The sequence below is a fragment of the Anoplolepis gracilipes genome, chromosome 2, assembly GCF_047496725.1.
Source record: "Anoplolepis gracilipes chromosome 2, ASM4749672v1, whole genome shotgun sequence".
Classification (NCBI taxonomy): domain Eukaryota; kingdom Metazoa; phylum Arthropoda; class Insecta; order Hymenoptera; family Formicidae; genus Anoplolepis; species Anoplolepis gracilipes.
The window spans coordinates 7,075,708-7,100,162 of NC_132971.1; the positions used below are offsets into that span (position 1 = coordinate 7,075,708).

General features: G+C 36.7%; 1 protein-coding gene and 1 long non-coding RNA gene across 5 annotated transcripts in view; one reads left to right on the top strand and one right to left on the bottom strand.

The window, feature by feature from the left end:
* Window positions 1-24,455, top strand: part of Soxn (SRY-box transcription factor soxNeuro) — a 97,764-nt gene that overhangs the window by 10,939 nt on the left and 62,370 nt on the right. Inside the window, exon 2 of one of the 3 annotated variants that reach the window (XM_072886962.1) lies at window positions 1,565-1,939. The exons of the other annotated variants lie outside the window; for them this stretch is intronic. Within the exon in view, the coding sequence (XP_072743063.1) occupies window positions 1,565-1,625 (61 nt within the window). The 3' untranslated portion in view covers window positions 1,626-1,939. Of the gene's footprint in view, window positions 1-1,564; window positions 1,940-24,455 lie in introns of those variants that run through there. 3 annotated transcript variants of the gene reach the window in all.
* LOC140663083 (uncharacterized) lies at window positions 4,161-20,578 on the bottom strand. Of its 2 annotated transcripts, none has more exons than XR_012046216.1 (3): window positions 19,897-20,578; window positions 18,832-18,918; window positions 4,161-5,290 (listed from the first exon to the last, which is right to left on the bottom strand). It is a non-coding gene; the product is annotated as an uncharacterized lncRNA (long non-coding RNA). The 2 variants fall into 2 exon arrangements; XR_012046217.1 differs by lacking the exon at window positions 4,161-5,290 and adding an exon at window positions 16,792-18,264.

The window sequence follows — 24,455 nt, forward strand, 5'->3', positions numbered from 1 at the left end:
AATTCGCGCCAATAAATATTCTCATCGTTCCGGCACATAAACCGCGGCGTTTGTCATACACACGCAGTCATTTCGGTTAAAAGGCATTCCCTCCGCCACTGAATGCAAATGCGAGTAGCTCGTTGTGCGTACCGCTAGGGTCTCTAAAGTGCTTTCAATTACGCGTTCCACCTAACGTTCCAACGCGCGAGGCGACGCGGCGCGATCCTCCGGAGGCCCGTTTTCCTATGTTTTACATAACCGGGATTTTCAAGTGTTTCACGCCCCCTCCCTCCTGCCCCCTCTCCACCCTCGGAGGTACACACGTGTCGTGAGCGACGTGTCGGAAAGTTCGAACGCGAGCGAGGTGCGAGTTCGTTGTTATTTAATACCGATTACTTCTTCATCCGCTTTCGTAGTTTTTTTTTTTTTTTTTTTTTTTTTTTTTTTCACCCCCTCGGTGACTTTCCGCGACGTTTGACTGGCGAGTGGTCGCGTTATACGAGCGAAAATTGTTTTCTCTTCTCACGATGTAATTGTCGTGTATGTATAAGGTATTTTGATTGCGTATATACATATATTGATCATATTTGTGTGTGCGTTTGAATAATCGTGTTTTCGTAAAGCTGTAAAATAAGGGAAACGAGGGCTTCCCCGTAAATGTCACAGACGTAGAACGACAATGCTCGCGCGGAGAGCGCAACTTACATAGGTAACATTTCTTTAAATATCCGCGTGCGTGCGTGTGCGACGATACACAACCGCGCACGATAACGTGAGATGGGCGACGTGGAGTTGATTTAACGACACTTGTTGCTCGCACAAAGTTGGATAATAATTTCAGGTCGCTTTCCCGGGTCGGTTTCGGGGAAACGACGCGTCCAAGCGCACGGCTGTACATCTTGTTCCATCGCGTCATCGTTTCTCTTACCTCTCGTCCAGCACGCGAGACTTTCCCGTTGTTATATATTATACGAACCGTTTTGTTACTTTGCGATATACTTTTAGCTCTACGTCGTTCTCTGATTTCAAGTCTTCTCGCGAAATGCTAAATTACATTTACAATTAGATATCCCGCATATTTAAATATACGTTCCAACGAACAGATTAGATGGCTTGTAGAGGCAACAATTTAAACATCACAAATGTGGCGTAATCATTTACGGTTATAAACAGTCGTTATCCCATCGCAATGGGATTTTTTGATTTTATTCAATCTTACAGAAACTGTTATTAGTATAAATATATTAGCATGCCGAACATACGCGGTGTAATAACTATGTTTCCGTAACAAATGATCGTGGCGGTAATAGTAGCAACATAAAGTTGGCTTTGACACGCGATCAAATAACAAGTATGAAACCAACTCGAAGAGTTCTATATATAAGTACGTTTCCTTTTTCTTCAACGTCTCTCAAATTTTTTAAATATCATTATGTACATACAGTTGAACAATTCAGTTAAAAAATGATGCGTGTGTAAATTAATTAATTGATCGTAATTATTACAAATTTTTAATTCTAATCGCCAGTTTTTAGCGACTGATTAAGATTTGTTGTGTTTTTTTTTTTTTTTTTTTTTACAGAATACCGTTCTCGTGTTATCTTTCGTCAACTGAGGCGTTGACAAATCACAAATTATTTTGATAGCACAACGATCGCTCGACGTTCGATCGACTGATAGCATGACACTCGAAGGCCAGGTTCATTATCCGTCCGGGCAAATAAATAATATGTCAGAGGACACATTAGATACCGACAAGCACGTAAACACGACATAAAGTTGAACCGAAACATCACATTGAAGGCCAAGAAACCTTTACAAGCTTTAAATTAAAGTAACCGAGGTTGTAAATCTGGAAAATATATTTTTATTTTTTGAATTTGAAAACTTTTTATGATGTAAAATATTACATTCGTGTTTCATAGACATATTTAACAGGATATATGTTGACACATTTTTTTATTACTTACAATAGATATTATTCATGAAATAATTTATACAAGTGAAAGTAAATTTTTTTCCGATATGTAAAAATTATCGATTACCGGATAAATAATTTTTAATCACACTTCCGTTTCAAGATATAATGTCTTCACAATAATACCGCGTGTTTAATTTCTATATTGTTTATAAAATTTTTATATTGTCAATTTTATATTTGGCTGCGTTGCATAAATAAACGAATTACGCAGGGAGTATTGATTTATTTATTTTAATTCCTAGTCAGTCTTTTTTGAAATTTCTCACGCAAGTGTGTGTATGTCGCGATCAAAATTTGTCTACGATAAAAGTATGGTGTTGTGTTGAAGGATACAAACTACATTTGACTATTTGTAACAAAAACATGTGCTAAGAAAATATTCTCATAATGCAGCTATTATTATTTATACTTTTTATCCAAACTAATCTATCATCTTTATTTATGCGCTTTTTATTATTAGTATTTATTATTTATTTTTACAATTATAAAGTATTGTTGAATGGATCAAATATTTTTGTTTGCAAAATTTCAATTAAATTTAATCTTAATTGCATGGTTAAATTATATCGTCTGAGTGAATATGGAAACATATAAAAAATTTCACTAAAGATCACCGGACTTTATACTTTGAACTTAATATCTATTTGCGTCTTACGATAAATCAATTTGCGGTGGGTTAGAGGAGAAAAATGATGAAAGAGGAGTCGCAAGAGTTCGCTTTGACGCCGCTGCGTTTTAGGGCTGCTTTAATCTCGAGCCGATCCCTCGGATCACGCGTGGGTACCTCCGCGCGAAACATCCCCTCGCGAGTTGCAATTTGTAAGGTATCGCGCACCTCGCCTTCGCTCTCTTTATCTTTCTCTCGCACTCTCTATATCGTATGGTTCCGCGCTGATCCGGTTAACCTCCGTCGCCCCTAAGTAAGATAATATTCACAGCCAATTACCTAAAACGCGCTCCTTATGGCATCATTCGGGTTATTGGCAGCTTGCCACTGCTGCCGATCGAGTATCCGGTGTGAAACGACCTTGTTATTAACGTTCAAGTAAGCTTCACCAATAAACCCCCTTACCTCGCTCGCAACGTAGGATCACAAGTCGAGATCGGTAACGTTCGATGATATTCGTTTTCGATCGAATAAATTCCCTCTCATGTGTCGAGAGAGAGAGAAGCAGCCTGCGTACAGATTAGCTTTCGCTTAAAGAAATTATTCCTTCGATATTTTCGCAGCGCATCAATTAGCCGACCGATACTGGTACATTTGTCAAAAACAACAGCGACGACAGTGACGTGAGATCGCAACGAGCGTGTACGAGGCTTATCGGGCTACTTTTCATCGGTGGAAAAATCACGGCGCCGAGATAATAAGCTCGCGATTACCACCGGCATGGATCGAATACGATTTCTTACTCTGGGACGGGCGCGCCGATCGAAAGATCTAACGGATTCATTAATCCATCTCGCTAGCGAGCGGGTTAACGAACTGAGAATTCCGCACTTGTTATCCTGAGTGACTTAAACGATCGCGTATCCCCACCGTCGAGAGCCGTAACCGTGATAATTACTACGAACGTGGGTGAGCGAGCGCCCTTCTCCCTCTCTTTCTTTTTCTCCTCCTCATCTTCTTCCCGTCTTCGCGAAGATACGTCATGTACATTTTGCACCTGACGCCTTTTACTATCGAGTCTCCAAGTAATTGCTCCCGACAAATGGCACGTATTCTAAATTGCTGACAAAAATGAATAAATTGTTAACGAAAATATCTATTTTTCAAAAGAGATGTTACAAGAAATGCAATTATCATCAAAATTCTCATTAAATCTAGTTTTTATGTTTCTAAAAATATTTCTGTTTACTTTTTGTATTATATGTAATGATCCTCATAGATTATGATCAAACTATTAATGACTCTATTAAATCATTCTTTAGATGTAGTAATCGAACTATCAATTTTCAAATTAACTATGTATTTATACACTTATTGATGTTCTTTAGCGACGAAATGGATCTTTTTTTCTCCTCACCTTTTTCTTTCTTTTCTAGACTTTATATAATTGAAATAAATGAAATATAATATAAAATATAATGAATATATATATATATATATATATATATATATATATATATATTCATTATATTTTATATATATATATATATATATATATATATATATATATATATATATATATTCGTTCTGGAATACACAGGTTAGGCAAAAATGTAAAAAAAATTGTAGCTAGAAAGAACGGCTCAAAGGCAGTTTCTCCTTCTGCTCCGCGTTTATGATATTAGCGATAGTTATGACGACGAATAGTCGACATCGAGAAATCCTGTCGGACCTTCCAATTTGTTAATTGGCACGATAACATATGCGCGCAGTGTATTCTGACAAATCGCAGCCGGTCTCTCTCTTTCTTTTCTCCGTCTCTTTCTTTCTTTTTTACCTTTATTGCGTATTCGCACGCATGATTAAGACACGTAATCACATACTCGTTCGTTAAGCAGACTCGAGCGAGCGTAGATCACTCGAATCGAACTTTTTCTTCTAGTTTCACACACACACACACACACACACACACTCTCTCTCGCTCTCTCTCTCTTTTTCTTTTTTTCTCTCGCTTCTCCATAACGCTATATAAGCACGTGCTGTAATTCTTATTCGCAGAGACAGATCGTGATAAAATTCAAAAAATGTCTGCGCCAAGTAATATTTCAGGTACTGCGAAAATTTACAAGTTCGTGCCCGTCAGCAGTTAAAAACGAAGGTAACACCTGCAAACTCGCCTGGAAAAAGATATACTAGGGATTTCAGAAATTTATTAATACATCGTTTTTATTCGCTCATTTGTACCGACGGTTGAACTTGGTCGCTAACTGCAAAATATTAAATAAAATGTACCTACGTCAGAGTAGTAATCATTGAATCCGCGAAAAAAAAATATATCGCTTTCAGATTCACGATAAAGATTTTTCATCAACTTTTTATAACGCTTTGATGCGAGGAAGAGGAAATAATTTTTGAGCGTTCACAAGTTGAAGGAGAGGGTAGTCGCGAAAAAAAAAATGGTAGAAAGATGGCGAGGGGTGCAGTCGCGTCCGTCGGAGAGACGGCTGCTGCAAACTGGTCGGACTAGCCTCCGAGTCAGTTTATCGCAAACAAATGGGTTACGCTTGTTCGACGCCGTATTTTTTTCGCCAGAATTTATCGTTTATTATTCCGCCAGCTCGGGATGATATAGAGCCGTGTTTGCTCGTAATGGCGTTAATGTCGTTAATAGCACCACCGGTCCGAACCGAACCGTCAACCACCAGGAGCCTGGGCAAACCCTAAAACAAGTTCCTTATTTTATTTCTCTCGCTCCTTCTCCCGAATCACACACATTCATCTAACCGTATAAAATATATGGAAAAAATAAAATTTCACATTTCTCTACTTTAATCAATTGAAGACTTTTTATCGCGATTGTGAGAACAAGAAAAAGTAAAACAAATTATAAATAAAATTAAAAAATGATATCGTGCAAATAAACTTTTTTCTTTCTTTTATTTACGATTTATTTGTGGAAGAGAATTTATTGGATTAACGACAAAGGTCAAGTTTAAGGGTTTAAGAGTACAGATTGGATATGACCATCGACTTAATAATCACCCACTTCCTCGGCATGCGCGCGCTGTCGACCCCTTATATCACGCCGATCGCTTAACTCGACTTGACGCTAATGCGTTCTTAATGCGACAAATTCGTCGCGGGTAAACACTTCGTAGTCGACCCGCTTCACGATCGCGGCCCTTTTCTCGATTCGAGAGATTGTCACAACGCGTCCTAGATATAAATTTCACTGCCGTACGCTACTTTATTCCGAATCGACCACCGGCATGGATCTCTCCCGGTTACTCGAGGATCTTTCGATGCTTTAGAAACGCATGTGTCGGCGCGTTTCTACAGGGTTAGTGTTTCTACTAACGAGAATTGCGAGAGAGATTTGTATCGTGCGCTGAACATTTATGTACGGCCGTCAAAATAAGAGATGCCGTTGTTTTATGAGCAATTTGGGAGCAATACGTCGCGCAGTTTCCCTGCATTAAAACGGTTTCGGTGTTTTTCTCATTTTCTTGCACGCGATGCCGATTTAAGACTTTCGTCTTAAAGTCGCATGAAAAGTCAAGGCACGTAACACACGAGTCTCTCTATATTTTTTTTTCTTGAAGAAAACACACTTCCCTTTCTACATTTCCCCAAAAAATTAAAAAAAAATTTTTATTAGTCTTTTGATACAAGTTTCGATAGAAATTGTAGTCTTCTAAAATCGTAAACAATAATTTTGTTCACATAATTTTAGGATAGATTCCTATACGTTATACTTTAGTAGACGTAAACAGCTGCTCGCGATCGAGTTAATATTTATAGGCATTTGTCCGCCTTCATGTACTTCGGTATGCGTTGTACGCAAATCAAGTATACGTAAATTACGTCAGGATGGACGTTAATTCATGCTGCGAGGGCCGTTAGAAGAGCAGTATCGGAAGTTCATAAACACGAGATATTAAACGAGATAATAGACTTAATGATACCAATGATAAATTGTTTTTATATATATGTTTATTTTAAAATAATTATTTAATATAACGATTACTCTATATAATTTTGATATCTGATCCGAGTCACGATTTCAGTTATCGTACGACGAAAGGTTATATTTCACTTTACCTTACGAGTTACTCGCGATATAAATTACACGAAATGTGATTTACGCACCGCGACGCACTCTGCTCGGAAATGGATAGTAAACTGCGCACCGGCGAGTTATCGCCACGACAACGGCGATCATTAACGAGCGATATCGAGGGAATTTATTGCGGCGCACATTGTACATATTGTAAACTTGTATTTACTTGTAGACAGGTCCGCGAGTTTACTCGATTATATTCGGTGACTTTTTATATTTCCGCGGTTACCGCGCAAGCTAAAATCACTCTCGAGATCTCTGAAATTAATTTCTCAACATAGCCGACAATCTCTTCTTTTATCATAAACAGTGAATTAGTCTTGATTTTAGATATTTACAAACGGAGACGTGCCTTCCCCTCTCTTTCGTTTTGACAGAGAGATCGTCGCTATCTCTCACCCCCTGTTGTCCTAGTTCTTCCCTTTAGTCATTGCACGTTTATTGCGCTAACAAAGCACTTAACAATTATTTTCCGGCCGGTGATTTTTCAAGCCGCCGGTCACTGATAACGACTCAGGTCCCGTCTCGCGTCAGCTGATAACCCACGGTGGTCGCGCGCGTGCAGAGGTGTATGTACGTACACGCTGAGTTATCGTCCTGGTGACCGTGCATCGGGAACGAAAACGCTCGGCGTCGTTGCATTTGCGACGCCCGGCGTCTCTCTTAATGTACGATTCGCATGCGGCGACGAATCGGCCGCCGGGCTAATTTAACGCGATCGTAATCCGTCGTGATTTGTCTTAATTTTCGGTCCGCCCGCGGTCCCGCCCGCCTCGCCGGTCCTCTTATCGGCCCTCCCGCGCCGTCCGGAGTCGTTATAATGCCGTCACGCGTCGAGTTATCGCACGGGGCCCTATCCGCGCGGAGGGAGATCACGTCGGCGATTAGAATTTCGGGCTGCGCAGCCGTGGCTACTAATTTCGACTGCGATCCGCTATCTAATTCGTTACGTCTTTCGCGTTACAGGTGAGGTGACCATGTGTTTGACGTTTGATTATATAATTGCGTAATAATAAGTTATAATGAGTTAATTAGAAGAATTAAAGTACACTGTAAAAAAATATATGTAAAATGACGTGAATAATAAGTGTAAAATTACACAAATAATTAAATAAAAGTATTTGTTCTTTGAAAAAACACGAAAACTTGGAATTCTTAAAGATTTCTTTTATATTTGAAAAAAATCGGGGAATTTTTTTCATTAGAATTCAGAAAATTTCTGAAAAAGTTCTTTAATAATTTTGCTTTTATAATGTAAGTAGTCGATAATCCGATCAGCTAACAATAAGTTATGAATTATGTTTTTAAAATATATATCCACCTCTTTACATATTCATATAATATGGACCTTGACAATTAAATTGAATACGCAGTATATATTCTTTATTGAAATTTGTAGTGAAAAAAATGTAGTAAAAAAAAATGGATATGTTATGTAAAGTATATTAAGTAAAAAAAATGTTAATTTTACGAAAGCTATTCAGTTTTTTTTTCATTACATTTGCAAATATAGCACTTGAAATTTAAGTGGCTTTGTATTTTTTTAGTGAACAGCATTAAAAACGTATATAGTAAAAAAAGCTTCTTTTAGAAAGTTACACTAAAAAAATCTTAAAAATATTCTTTTAGCTAGAATTTTGAAACAAAAATACATCCTAGAAGATCAGGGAGAATTTTCAGAGAATTTTTTTACAAAATTTTTAAGTAGACTCTTTGAAAATGTTTTATTGTATAATTATACTTATTATTTGCGCAATTTTACATTTTTTGCAACACATATATATATATATATGATTGCATTGTTAATATAAACGATTGCTATGCGACGAGTTTTGCAATTGCGATTTCGTCATTTATGCGTCTCGACTCGTAGCAGAACGCAACCGTTATTAAAGTCTAATTTTAGTACAACCTTTTGATAAATGTCACAGGGTTGAAAATGACTGTATAGAGTATTCGTTTAACGGTCATCGTCCTCGTGCGATTTTTGTCATCGCCGTCGAAATTAACGAAACGACCGGCTAATTTCGTCGCCGAGAATCCTCCGCGCGGGTGATTTGTCATTCCGATTCACGGCGGACAATTTCGCGTGTTGTTTTCGATGTGGCCGTATGTCAGTCGTCATCGTTGGTCCGTGTGCTCATTCGAGATTAAAAAAAAAAAAAAAAAAAAAAAAAGAGAAATAAAAGAAACGCAAAGAGAACGGTACCGCGTTGCGGGATATGGAGAAGGGAGAAAGGTACAACAGGGTGACTAGGCGGACACGAGCGAAGAGAGAAAGACGGGACGGGCTAAGCGGCAAACATATAATATCGTTATCGACGGGCGTAGGTGTTGGCGCGAGCGCGTACACGCGCTTCGTCCGGATCGAACGAGGAGTGTCATCGCATTTAATTAAAATGTCACGCGCGTGATAAATGTCGCGTGCGAGCCGTGTGAAAGAAGCCGTCGCGTCGTCGCCGCGTTTCAGCTCGCGCTCTCCTCTCGCGTCCGCGTCCGCGCGCAGAGAAAATAACAAATGAAATTTGCTATCTTCGTGACATCTATACCGTTCTCCCTCCCGGTTGTGGGAAAAAGAGAGAGGGAAAGAGAGAAGGGAATAAAAAAGAAAGAGAAGAATACGCGAGGAGAGGGAGAGACGAAGGACCACGTCCATGTGCGTCGATGTCCGGCGACGAAGGAGAGTGGGAATTAGCGGCTCGCGCGCGTACTGGCATTCATCTCGTCGGGACTTTTCGGCCGTTAATTACGTAAGAGCGTAATTTTTCAATATACCGGCTTTAGTCCCTCAACGACGTACCGTGTAATCGCTTAGCGGCTGTAAACGTCCTGGACCGTTCTCTAGCTTTGTTCGCGTTGAGCGTATTGGTGGTATGTCACGAATGTGTCGAGGGACGACGGCTTTTTTCGATAACGACCACTCGATTAATCCGTAAATGGATGCTGCGATTCGGAAATTCACGATCGCACGTATAAACTTGAATTTTTCAATTTCCGAAGTAAATCGCATTTGTATCATTTAACTCTTACGTTTAAATTATGTAGCATATAATTAGCGTAGAGTCGTTATATTTCCATTAAACTTTTTATCACGTTGCTGGACATTATCACATCTATCTTACACGGTTTTTGATTTAATTTCAAATAATAAATAATTAATTAATTTATCTTATCAACACATTTATCATTGTAGAAGAATATATTTACAACTTTATTCCGCTTATTCTGCATATTCTTCGGATATTTCATGTAAAATTAGATATAATTATTACGATTGATTATAAGACATAAGAAATGTCATGTTACAGTCTGCATCAGTGTAAAAGATATAGTCGACAATCACACTTTTTTGATACTTAAATAAATAAAATTAATTAGATAAAATTAATTAAATAAATGAATTTTAAACGTCATGTGTGTATGTGTCAAATATCTTTCAAGTATCGAAGTCTGTACATCTTGCGCGTGACGTAATTTTGCGTCACCCGCGTCAATTAACTATGTTTGGAGTCGCGAGAACTGATAAAATCCCAAGTTTTACAAAAATATCGCGGTTACGTTCGAAGTTGCATATTTATCACGCGAGTCACAGATTCTTATGCAATTTTCCATTCTCTCGTCGTTGAGCGTTTAAGTCCGATTTCACGCGGAGATGCTCGTCACAACTGGCACGCAATTTATTTTACGTAAACGCGCGAAATATTAAATGATAATTAATTGTACGATTCAAAACAACAGAGAACGCATGAATAATGTATAAAAGGAACTTATTTCTCTTTTTCCTAAAATGTATGAAGTTTTTCGAATTTCTTCAAAAAAGATTTATGATATGTAAAGAGGTGGATTATAGCGCTTAAAAAAAATGTTCATATAAATTTATGCCATCGTTTGACTTTGTTTTTAAGTTTTTGTGTATTTTCAAAAATCTTTATCTCTTCTACCTTTCTACACAAGAAATGTTGAAAATTATCATCTTGGATTTAAACGCGCGCTATTGAATATCGATTTTATTTTTTTGAATTTTTCAGACATCTTTCGAATGCTTGCAATTTTCAATTCTCTGACAAGAATATTTCAATATTGTCAATAAACATCCAACAAAACTTTTTCATATAATCGACACGAGACACCCTGTACATAATCTAATTTCACGGATATAAGAATATATGAAACATATCTCGCATCTCCATCTTCACTTGGGCATATTCAAATTATCCGATATCGATTATAGCATTCGCGCGCCATACCTTGTCGCTTCTTCCCGATCGAAGAGCGGAGATGACAGAAAGAAGCGCGTTGGAACGCGCGTCGCGCGATTCCGTCCCTGGAATTCGATGATTCCGCGGAATGCTCGCGTACATACGTAATTCGTGCTCTCACGGTGCGCGCGTATATATTGTATATATATATATATATATATATATATATATATATATACACACACATATATATATATACGATATCGATGGCTGCTTTCTCGCGACCGGCCTCGCATGCGCTCCGTTCTAACGTAATTCACGTACACAGGCCGCGCGCGATGCCTGATGAATGACTTTGCAATTATATTCTCATCAGCTCTCTCGCCTCGCTCCGGGTCTCACACCGTTAACCTGAGCCGCTCGACGTGGACGTCGTATTTATTGTGTCATTGTGTATGTACATGCGTGTGTGTGTGTGTGTGTGTCCACCGCTCAGAGAAACACGCCGCGACTCCATGCGCGGGTTTAGGTACTCGAATACCTGCCTGTACCTTCCGACCAGGTGTGACAGCGGCGTGTAATTTTTGTCGCGAGCTCCAACGACGATAATTAGCGCGGTATTGTCGGCGTGGAAACGGCGTCGCGTTTTACGCGAGCGCGTTGAATGAAATTTCAACGTCGCTTATGCGGACTTGGATCCTCTCGCTCTATGTACTTCAGAAGAGGTATGCGGTCGGAACGGATGGCTTCTCGCGATAACGACGCGGTAAACTGTAACCTTAAGAAGCGAGAAGAACAATGGGAGCTTGTAAAGTAGATAATCGACGTGCTGATTACGAATTAAAGATTTTAATTTACATGGATAGCGTATCCTCTTTTTTTCCTTTTTTTTTTTTTTCGCCATTAGAGAAAAGCGTCAAGTCACAGAAATTGAATCTTTAGATTATAGAATTGTAATTATCTCCTTGACACTATACGACGCCAGGTTCTTGCGATACATCGAAGACAAAGTTCAATTATATTATTATCGTGAATAAGCGATTTCTAACGTGATTTTTACCACGAGCAAGACTTTGTCCCCGGACGGAAAGATAGACGACGATTTTACGTTAATTCTGACGGATCGATCAGGCCGGGAATATATGTAGTTTTGGATGTTTGATAAGAATCGAAACACGCAGAGCTAACATAAGATAACGTAATTAATTCTCGATAGCAAGAAAGTATACCTGCCGGCGCCGATATCTCGACAATCCTCGCGAGCTCTCGTTTGTCCTGTTCGTTTCGAGAGAAACGTCTCGCTTATCACGGGCGCGATCGGCGACTGTGAAAAACGGCGAGAAAAAGAAAATAACTCTGCCGCGAGTTGCGCGCCTTTAAACGCCTCTACTTCGTACAGAGTGTCACGCGTGTCACCGCACGCGGCGATAATTAATGAGGCGATCGCGCGGCTCGAATCTTAATTATTTATCGCTGCACCGTTGATTAATTACGGCCAACTGTGCGCGCCGTTTCGTGATGTATCGCGCGGATAAGCATGACGTCGTGAGTGACAAATCGTGCGTTTTTTCTCTCTCTCTCTCTCTCTCTCTCTCTTGTTCCGTTTCTCTTTTTCTTTCTTTTTTTTCTTTCATTCTCGTTGCGCTTTGCTTCTCGCACCGCGGTCATAATGGGTCACGCGAAAGAGTATTCGAAACGCGCGCGTGGGATTTCGAAAGGAGGCTGTACATACTACACACTCGAGTGCCGATCTCACGAGTACCTTCACGTTCGAAGATAGCTACTTTCGGGTCGAACGCATCGCGCGCGTTTAGATACTCACATCATGACGCTTACATCATGACTGTGGATTTGGCAATTTTGTAACGATTAGTTTGACAGCTGTTTGATCCTCATTATGATTAAATATAAGATTAACAGAATATAATAAAAATTCTTTTCATCTTCTGTTTTTTTTTTTTTTTAATGATAAGACTGCCAATTCTTTAACATGATACGTGAATATCTACATGCGACTCGAAAGTATCTTCAAACGTGAAGATACATAACTCGTTAAATCGCCGAGTACGCGTCATTTTCAAACGAGACAAATATCGAGTCGAAGAAAATGATTAAGAGTCGCTTGCAGGAGCAATTTGTGACGTCTTGTTATCTCAAACGATCGCGATTTTCTCGGTGAAAAATATATAATCCATCGGGTTCGGAGGATTTTGCGAAGTTACCATCATCACGATTCATCGAGCCAGACATACTTGCATGAAAATACGGCGCGCCTTATCTCCTGAGGTAAGTGTTGAACATTTACACGCGATAAGAGCCGGGTTAGCACAAATGGCGCATATGGTGCCGCACTCCTGCCTAGAAATTAAGACATTACGCTCGTGGCTATAATTACTCGCGGTGACGATACCTCTAGCACACGTGCTTCTGACGCAGAACAAATTTCCTATCGCAAATATAATCATCTGGAGATGACGTTAATTACTTTAAAAATTAGGACCGCCGGTTATTATGAAACCAACATATTGTTTGATAGGCGACGATTCGTCGATGTCACAGTAAACATCTTCATTATATTATACATAATTATTGATAGCAAGGAAAACCAGCTAATTTTGAGATAATTCTCGCGTGATATTATATCTCGTAACACAAAGTTGCATCAACTGATGTCTCTGCTATGTTACATCATTACATGACACTGTCGTATAGCAATTATTACGCGTCACGAGAGGCGACGACACGCGATCGTCGTCGAATATGCAGGAGAGAATCGCATGAAAAAGAGTGAGAAAGAGAGAGGAAGGAGTGAGCGGAAAAAGGTGAACCGGAGAAGGCCCTCTCGTCGAAGTCCCACTTTGTGTACTAATTACTTAAACTCGCAATTAAGCGCACCCTCCCGACGCGGGAAAAAGAAGTCGCAGAAGCGTGGTTTCGCACCTTCCTCTTGCCACTTTTCTCCTTCGTGCGCACGCACGCACGCACATAATAAAATCTCCTTTCCTTCTCCTCGACACGCTCTCTTATATACGTTTTCCTGCTCTCGCACGTTTCCTTCTCTACCGCACGTCCGTTGTAAAGCATTTAATTAAGACGCATCCCAAGCGTGATTAAACGTGTACGGAATTGAGCAAATTGCTAAGACGGCTAAATTAGGAAGAAGAAATTTTTTATTTATTGCATTTTTATTTTCGTGACCTTTTACTTAGATTTTTTTTCAAGCCTTTCTCCAAAATTTTTTTATGATATATTTCTTTCGTACGCGCGATACGGGACTAATGAATTTCTGGCAGCTAATTGCCAGAGATGAGTGAACGGCCTCCGCTTATCGGTGCCTCTTTCACGCGTACGTAGAACGCAATGCAGCGCACGCGCGTTTGAATCCGACGCATTAAGTGAGATATATACGCGTGGAGCGCGTGGTCACGCATGCGCTCGACGTGGCCGGATCCAATCAGAATTCGCACTCGGGGGCGACGTATGGGAGAGAAAAATGGCTTTCGTCGATTCGCGATATCCGCATTCTCTTCTGTCAGAGGGATTAAGATTAGAAGACAAGATAAAGATATGTGTACGTAAAACTTTAAGTTAAATATCTCATAGTAAAGTTTTTTTTACTTGATCGAGTGATTGACAATCTCTATATTTATGATGCAACCTTTGTGAACGTTTGTTTTATCAAAAATTTGATAGATTTAAAAAAAAATTCTTAGAAAATTATCAAGAAGATGTGATAATTTTTATTTTTGTATGATTGCTCTTTCTATTTTCGAAGGAATAAATATTAAATGAAATTTTTTCTCTTCAACTCTCTAATGATATTTTCAACTTCGTTTACGCAGACACCTAAGAGGATTGTCGATATAACTTTAACCAATCGTGGGCTGTAGCTGTGAGTAGTAAATAAAAATATTCACTCCATCTGCCAATTATCGATTTCGTACCGGGTCACAAATGGCTCGAATAAATCGCGTCTTCTCGAAGAAATCGCTCTAGTGGCCTGGTCGGAATTAAAGTTGGCCGGAAGAATGATACGCGAAACTTTACCCGCTTCGAACTTTAACCGCCGATATTTCCGATTCGTTCTCCCTCGTTCTGTCTCACGCCGCCGTTATATTTCTTTTCAAGTAAAAAGTTACATTACTTTGTAACAAAATATCTCAATTAATTTTCCTCCCCCGTAAACTTTTACTGTAAATTTCTCAATAATTTCTATTAATTTAATGTCGTGACGTCTGTGTATTCTAACTCATATTTTAAAACTTACACAAACTTGTATTTTTTCACAAAATTAAATTAAAAAGATTAAAAGAAATCTCATTTATGTGAAATTAATATATGTATATACATATTACATACACTTGATATATATGTTTGCGCATATTCATGGCCGAGAGAGCTTGACGCCGCTTCCGCCTCGTAAGGATTACAACCACGTGACGGAAGGTGTAAATCTACCGTAGTATTCGTTGTCTAACTCACACACATCGTCGAAGTGGAGACACGCGCCACCGAACAAAAGATCCGGCCAGATTATCGATCGTCGATTCCAAGGAATTTCAGTTATGCTCGTGTATCTTGAGGAAGGGATCGGATGATTTGTCCCGCTGGACAAGTTTCGATTCCTTCCTCGGCTATTACCGTTATCGGAGAAACGAATAAGAAAACACGAATCCCGTTTATAATGTTTTTACGCTCGAAATTGCTTCAAACATTGATTTGATGTTAAATATATATATTTGACATATTAAGATAAACCATAAATCGAGTAAAAGAATTTATAAAAAAATATATCGTTAAAGAACGAAGTTTATTGACATTTCTATTGTAAATTAAAAATTAAATGTTAGTATCCATATATCACACATATATCTATATATCACACATTGTAAGTAAAAAATTAAAACTAGAAACGGTATAAATTTTTGCTGAAAAAATATATACTCGGTTTTCGTAGAAAAAGTATAACGCACGAGTAACAAGAAGCGCTTTTGAAATTTTAAGCGTGAAATAATTATTTCTCTCTAATATAATTATTATGAAGTATATAAAAATTCTTCAGTAATGTACCACTATTTTTTCACATTTTTCTGCTAATACACTATCTCTCTTTCAATAGTATGTGTAAAGGGATATGATGTATATTTTATTTTTAACACCTAAGATTCATCGGCTCTCTCTACCGTACGATTATTAACGTTATTGTAAATCATTCGTCAACAACGTTCACGGCCGGATGCATTTCCGGTGACCATGCGCGCTTTACTCGTAGAAATCCGGGAGAGGCAACTCGCGTGTCTGTAGTAAACGGGCGTGAAAATGAGATTCCATTCGGCCATTTTATTGTCTGTCGCGGCACAAAACGAAATACGACATCAAAGACAGTCGGAGTTATCGCCGCCGGTGGTACATTTCGATATTAATCCCCTCTCCCCTGCATCTCTCTAATAAACCGTCGTTCCCCTTTGACGATGGCTCGCGAGCGACATTGACGGGATTATACGAGCGTCACGCGATTGTGCGAATGCGCGAGAACATGAGGGGTAATTATGCGTGTATCTAACGGAATTCGACCAGTCTTTCTTTGACAATACGTTTGTGGCGCTTTTGCGCAGTCCGCTTGGGGTAATTGCCTTTAATAAACTCGCTTGACGTGAGTCGTCAATGAAACATTTTTCATGAAATCTAAATCATTTTCCTCTCTTATTTCCTAACATTTTTATTTTAATTAATGATTGCTGGAATTGTAGCTTTAATTTAATATGTCAATGTTTTTAGCTTTTCTATCTTTAAAGTAATGTGTTTTTGATGACCGGAAAAGTCTAGTAAGCGAAAAACTATGGTATATTCCAATTTTTACTATTCTGTATTTTATTTAATGGAATGACAACTAGTAAAAACTATAAAAATAAAACTATATATGTAACACTAAAATTTATTTATATAACTTTAAAAGATATTTTTGATTTAATTAATAAATCATACTAATCGTTATAGTTTAAAAAATGAAATTAATATATATATATATGTATGTATATGTATGATGCAATAACAGTCATTTAAATGAATATATAAAATTTTTAAAACAAAAATTTTTGAGATAAAAATGTTAATTAAAGTAAATTTTATATTAATTTTTAGTTTAATAAAAATGTTTATAGTAACAGATTAACAATTTTTATTAATATAAATTTTCGCGTTTACCATTCAACATTTTCTAATAAAAAATCTAATTTATTTGCTATGTCGATTTCTAATCCATTACAGATTTTACTGTGGATATTGTGGATGCTGAATCAGAAAACACTCAATTATAATGAATATAAATAGAAAGATTTTCTATTTATTCTAACATTTGAACAGAAAAGATCAGTTTTTTTCGGAAACCAGTTTTTATCACTGATATAGATTTTATTTGAAAAATGGAACTTTAGTAACCCTGATTTTTGGTTCAACGAGCCGTGCAATTTTTTGTGTTATGCCCAGATTAAATATGATAATTTGATGCATTTCATATGAAATCCGATTAAATGTTCTCTGATTACTCTGATACTTTACGATTTTCAAAGAGAATGAAAGCTTCCAAGTTTAATTTATTCGACTCTAACTTGACTCAGTATTCTGCGTTTTAATTGCATGCCGTATTTCAGCTCGGAATTAATCTCATTGTGAACGTAATTACTAGCAATATATGAATATTATACGAGATGCGTATCAATTAACGACAGCCCAAATACAATATGTCTGTCGATTAACATGAAGCAAAGTTTCAAAAAGTCTATGAAATTTTTTTTATGATACTCTGTAAATACGATGCAATTATATAATCAATTTTAATATATATATATACTTTATTTCGCTTTCTATTTGTTTCTTCTTTTTCGTAAAATTTACTAAAACAGCTTTGAATTTTTCAAATTTGTTTTTATGATGAGTAGATGTGTACGCTTCTGAATATTTCTTGTTTTTTCATCATTGTTGGCGAAGAGGCGCGGTATGGCAGTCACACAAATCATCGTCGCAGAAATCTAATTTACGAGCGCGCACATGGCTTAGGGACGAGTCTATACCCGGGTCCAGCTAAACGTGGGAAGTTGAAAAATGCGAATGCCCATTAAAAGATTCGGTGACGGCCTTCGTGGTCGTCCGTGCCGATTCATCGCTTACCGGTTTCACGGACAACCCTACCAGCGCTAATTTACTGGTCGGCTTACCACGATTAGCCAGGTTCTTTGTCACCTATATCGAGCCAGATGTCAGTGGTGTCTCGACGATCCGGTATCGGTTTTGTTTGAAACACGAACGCGATATCCGACAATCTAGGATATGTATCTCGTTTCGGAAATGTTCTGTTAGGCAATTAGAAGATAACGGTCTGAAACATAGTGTTACAATTCGACATGAAGAAAACAGTAATATCGATTTCCAACGCCTCGTCTCCCCTTTTTATCTTCTCGCAAGTCTTCGCGGCTGGCACTTTTTTTTAGTAGTATCTCGAAAGTTAACAATAGGAGTTAATATGTATGTGATCTGTGGATGACTGGAATACTGTATGGAGACCGTTCGAAAACTCCAGTGTCGTAGAGAATAGTGAATAATTTATGAACACAAGAGGGAAAACGGAGAAAACGGGATTCGAGCGTGCTAAATCGCTCCACTTTTCACGTCACCTCTGCCTGCGGGAGAGCAGTCCCGTGGAAACTCTCCGAAAAATTGCAGGCTTGAAAAATAATGCGATTTAGAGTGAAAGAGAAAGAGAGATCGCACAGTTCGAGATTCGAAAATTTTAATAACCCCTCACACACCTGCGCGTATCGTTCTCGCGTCGCAAACGAAGCGGGGGACGAGGTATGGAATCCTGGAGACCTGGTTATCCTAATATGACACGTCCGACACGACCGGCAGCCACCCGTTGGGAGCAGAACCTTTAATATATTCGTACCTGGTGTCCTCGACGCAGGCCGGTTACTACTTTCAGGGCCGCATCCAAATTCTTCATTCTTGTTCATTCGCTGACCGCAATATTAGTCTATTGTCGAATATTGAAATGATGTTGGTTGGTAATTTGTCATTAAGAAAGATGAGTTTATGATAATTGCAGCATTACAATTTTAAAATTTCTCGATAAAAAGTAACTTTAGAACTCTTTTAATTAAATGTCTTATATTAAAATTGAAACATTAATTTTTAATATTGAAATATTGCATTATTTAGAATTGATTTTGTTGTTTTAATTTCATATTTATTGTCAATTAGTTGAAAGTTTTTAATAAAAAAAAGGGATACAAAAAATTTTTTATTTTTTTTAGATACAAAATATTATATAGAAATACACACATATAAAATATTAATATTAAATATAATTGTATAAAACGGTAAAGTGAATAAAGTTTTAACAATATTGATAACAATTAATTGCTACCGAAATATTCATGAATTTGCTGTTCGCAAAATAAATTTAAAAATTAATTAAAAACTCACCGACCTTTGTACTGCTAAAATTATGTTAATGCAATTAATTACTCTTCTATGATTTTAATATTAAAATATTTTCTAAATTAATTATTTTCGAAATAATTTAATGCTGAATTTTTTTGCTCACCGTTTAACTTACAATTAGAAAAATGTGTGGCGATATTATATTTTTAGTTGACAAGAATAAAGTATATTAAAATAAGTTAATGTTTTTATATATTTTACGTACTTTTATTTTAAAATTAAAATGTTTCTCCTGAATAAATTGATCTTCATATTACTCGCAAATTTAACGCTCATGAAATAAGTTTTCGAGTTATAATATGTTTAAAAATATGTTTAAAAATAATATTTTGATATAAAATATTTTAAATAATATGTTGAATATATTTTAGAATAAGAGATTTAAAATATTTTATATACATCTTATGTATTACACAATTATGTAAATTGAGTCATCATTGCGAAGATAAATGAGCAATTAATTTTCCAAATAATTAATATTAAATTAATAAAATTATAAATTGCTTACCTTTTATTATGGTTACCTTGCTGTCATTCAATGCTTTTCTGGATCGTCTTCTCACTTGTTTGTCTTTTGTTGGTCCTTCATGACATTCATGCGACGCTCACTTGCCAAGACGATTAATTATAATCACGCGCGCACTAATCACCAGAATATGATAATTGCGGTACTTTACATATTGTATATAATGTTCTCAACGTTCATTCTCATTTTTTAAATTTTTTATTTCAAGACAAGATAAAAATAGATATACAAGTTAGAATTAAAGTTAAAATATTTAAGAATGTTCTATCGCTTTATTGATTCAAGCGATTAAATTCGATAAAGTATGTACGTGATACCAGATCACTGATGTATAAGCGTCGAATATCTGACTGATAATCGAGAAATATTAAAATGCGGGATTAATAACGTGTTATTAATTAAATATATCGCATAATGAGGCAAACTGTTTCGTATGTCCATGTTTTGTTAATGAATAAAAAATTGAAAAATGATGTTTGTCATTTTATTTGGTATGATTATTAAGTACTTATTCGACGCAATTATTGCAAAAATTAATTACTCTCACTGGTTGATAATCCTTAATTATTCGTAGATCGTTTGGCACTTGGTATTTATTTTAATCGTATTTCGAGATATAATAATATGACGACACACAGTCTCGCGTCCTTCCCGCTCGAATTTCGTCGTGCGAATGTCAACATAGCGATTGTTTGTAATTTTATATATATATATGTGTGTGTATGTGTGTATGTGTGTGTGTGTGTGTGGGTGTGTGTCTGTGTGTGTGTGTTTGTGTGTGTGTGTATATGCCGCAAAGAACAGTTAATCCACTTACGCCAGTTAAAAACATCTAACGTATTACAAAGTAAATACAGAATACCTATTCAAGTCCTTGAATTCAAATTAATTATTCATAGAGTTGATGAGATGTATCACATGGCATTTCATTACTTGAATTTTTTGTATTACTACGCACTATTAATCTGAAAATAAGAGGTAGAAATTATAACATAATTCGAATCCAAATGTTGTTGAAGAAACAATTATGTAGTATTTATGTCACAGTGAAACGATAATTTTTTAAATTTCTTTCTCTTGTTGTTTCGATTCTTATTTGAAATGTATATAAATCGTGCGCGCAATATTTGCTTAAAAATTGGATAAATATTGATTCGATACGTTTATAATTAGTTAATCATAAGAGTTAATTATTCGTACGAAATAATCACGTTTTAATATTTCTCGATATTTTGTCGCAATCATACCTCGAGAAATAAGACGTCATATATACATGAGTTAGTTTCATACTAATATTTTAAACGGTTCACACATTTTACGTAACTAATAATGTTAAACTATATATTGTGTAAATATTTGATGGCCTTTATAACGCGCTACTGTTTACATGCGAAGGTCTTATTGTCATTCACGCGGCAAAGCTTGAACGGGAAGGACGCGAGACTTTGTGTAAATATATGTACTAAGATTATATTTCAAACCATACTCTTCAAGGAAAATTTTACTCGATGCCATTTCGAAACTTTTTTGAGCGTTTTTGCAATTGATTTCAAGCCGGCTGTCGAATAAAATTCTTCTCGAAGAAGACGTTTTGGAACATAACATAAAAAAAATGTCAAACGATAATTTCGAATTAATACTTAAAGATTGCTAGCCAACGCGAGTCATTAATTTTCGCGATTATTGCGTCATAATTAACGATTAACTTTAGTTAATAAACAAAGTTATTACTTTTGTTCCGTAAAATCTGTATACGATTTGTATTAGCAATAGAGATAGCATGTGTAAATTCCACCGCGGTTTTCCGAATATATCATAGTTTCATGTAACAGTGATTTTTACATTCTCTTGTCGCAATATAAAATAAAGTATGATAGTGTAACATTGAACATTATATACAATAAGATGTTAAGCGATCATCTGATTAATGAACGATCGAAATTAGTGTTTTTTGTGATTGTTTTTTGGACTGTCACGAAGCAGTAGCAAAAGAGAGAATAAACCAAAAAGGAAAAGGAAGGAGCGTTACGTTATTAAAAATAACTATAGGCAGATGAGTAAGTCAGAATTTATTATTAATAAAATTAACTGCTCACTTATCTTCGCGATAATAATTAAATTTATTGTATAATATGTAACACATATACTTGTAAAATATTCTAAATCCAGTTGAAATATATTATTTAAACGATCAAACTATATATATATATATATATATAAACTTTACGAGTTAATTGAAATTTGATTATATCTTGAACAAGTAATTCAAGAATTGTGCTTTTTTTAATATTAAAATTAAAAGGAAAATTTTTTAAATCATGTTTTCTTCCTGTACGACAAGCTAGTACTATTACATCGAACCATTTTTCTTTTGTTAAATGATGTAATAAAATCAGCATTGGTATATTTCGAAAGTTAAGGAAATTAATTTGAGAAACATTGAAATATCTCCCTCTTCCAAAGTTAAACAACAGCCATTAATTGTTATTAATTACATACCTTAGTTATTAATAGTTTGCTTTGTAATGATATAGACGTTGGAGGGAGATTCCATTATTTTTCATTTCGCGAGCGAGATAAATTCGAAATTTTTCGCTTCAATTACTTCGGGAAATAATTTGATTTAAGTTAATATTATTAACTTTTTACTAACATATTTTATATAATTATAATCTTCTATATTGATGTATTTATAAAAATTTAATATTTGTAGACTCTATTTTCAGTATCTTTGAACAATTAATTATTGCATGTTTTTTTATTTATAATTACCTACAAGTGATTTTCGCAATTAGAGATACTGACCTAACATTAACTCAGCACTTTTCATTTTTAATATTAACTTTCTGCTAATTGATGAGAGCAATACTTTAAAATTAAAGCAATAAATTATGTACTTAATTACATTATACATTTGAATTGTTTTCTCGTGGTTGTTAGATTAATTGAGGCAAATTCTATCTTATCTTTAATTAATTCGGGGCACACAGATCTCAAGAAGATATTTCGATCAATGTCAAAACGCAGCAATGTGAAATAGCAGGTTTAACTGAAAAATTGATAATCAGGGATGAAAATAATACTCGGATAGTGCGTAATATCTTTTGAAACGGATTATGGACGCCTCCATATTATTTTTGATAATCTCATGCATTGCAGGGTGAGGCAGCCCTGGACAGTAAATCATTTTGCTCGCCGCAGCCACTGACGGCTAACCAGCAACGGTAGTCGCCAGTGGTTTTGGATGTCGGTGTCTGGTAGTTGCCACCATCGTTGTAACCAACCTCGTAGACTCTGATGACACTCGGTTTATTGTCGAGTGTACTCTTGAGTGCCGCTAATAAATTTCTTTCTAGTTGATAATCTATTCGAACTATTTTTTCCGCTTTTCAATCCCATGTTATCCCGCTCGGATGTCCCTCTCTCAACATCGATTCGCTGCGAATTCACTGTGAATCGGACATTGCGTCATTTGTCCTTACTTAATTTGCTGTCGTTACGCTCGCTGATATAGACTCTCTATCGAAATTGACAGAATAATCGTTTCGAAGAGATGATAGAAATAATTACTCGTTTGTATTTTTGGTCGCAACGTTTAATCGCATTTCTCATAGTAGTTATGTCAGTTCGTGTATGTACTATGATTTTTATATGGTCGTAAACTCAATGGAGAAGCAACTAACGTATTCACGCAGAACTGTTGAAGCGCTGTTAAAAATGCAAAAATAATTCCAAACGATGTAGACTGCGTTAAATTGCGGCGAATTGTGTATTTATATTGTCAAACTCGACAGCGGGGATGATGTTTCGCGAAAAATAATCAAATCGGGTTTCATGATAAATGAATCATTTTAGCGTGTGTGTATGAGCTAGAATTTTACAATTGTAAACAAGTATTACGCGATAAAAAAGCCGCATTTTTACATTAAATACTCGCACAAACATTTTTGTGGGACGAGGAAATAATACTAAATATACTGATAAAATATACTGCTGTTTCTGTCACTGACTCAAATATTGATCTGAAATTGCGAGCTTGATAGTAAAACGCTCACATCCGGAGACGGTCAGGCCAGGCAGCACTAAACGCCCTCGTTGCGATTCGTGCGGAAAGAACGAGTCGAGGATCGCATCCGTCTGGGCCCTTATGGCGCTCTCTATGGGGGGTTCTCGCACCCGAGAAACGGTCCGATAAACCAAGCGACCGTTCGTTCCACCAACGAGAGCAAACACTTCGGAGTCGGAGAAGGCACTCCCGATCAAACATGTCCATAGAACGAGACTCACATTCATGCATATGCGTATCCACACGTGCGCTCACAATCTGGAGAACTAACAAGTTTATCCGTGTGTATGTATGTATGTATGTACGTATCGCGCGTCCTGGCAAGAAACACGTGGCACGTCCATAGCCTCGTCCACTCCTGATGTACCCCTAATTAAGCTCGGTACACGTTTCGAGTACTCTCTCTCTCTCTCTCTCTTTCTCTCTCGACTACTTCGTCTCCGGATGCGCGCCTATATGCGGAACTTTCGTACCG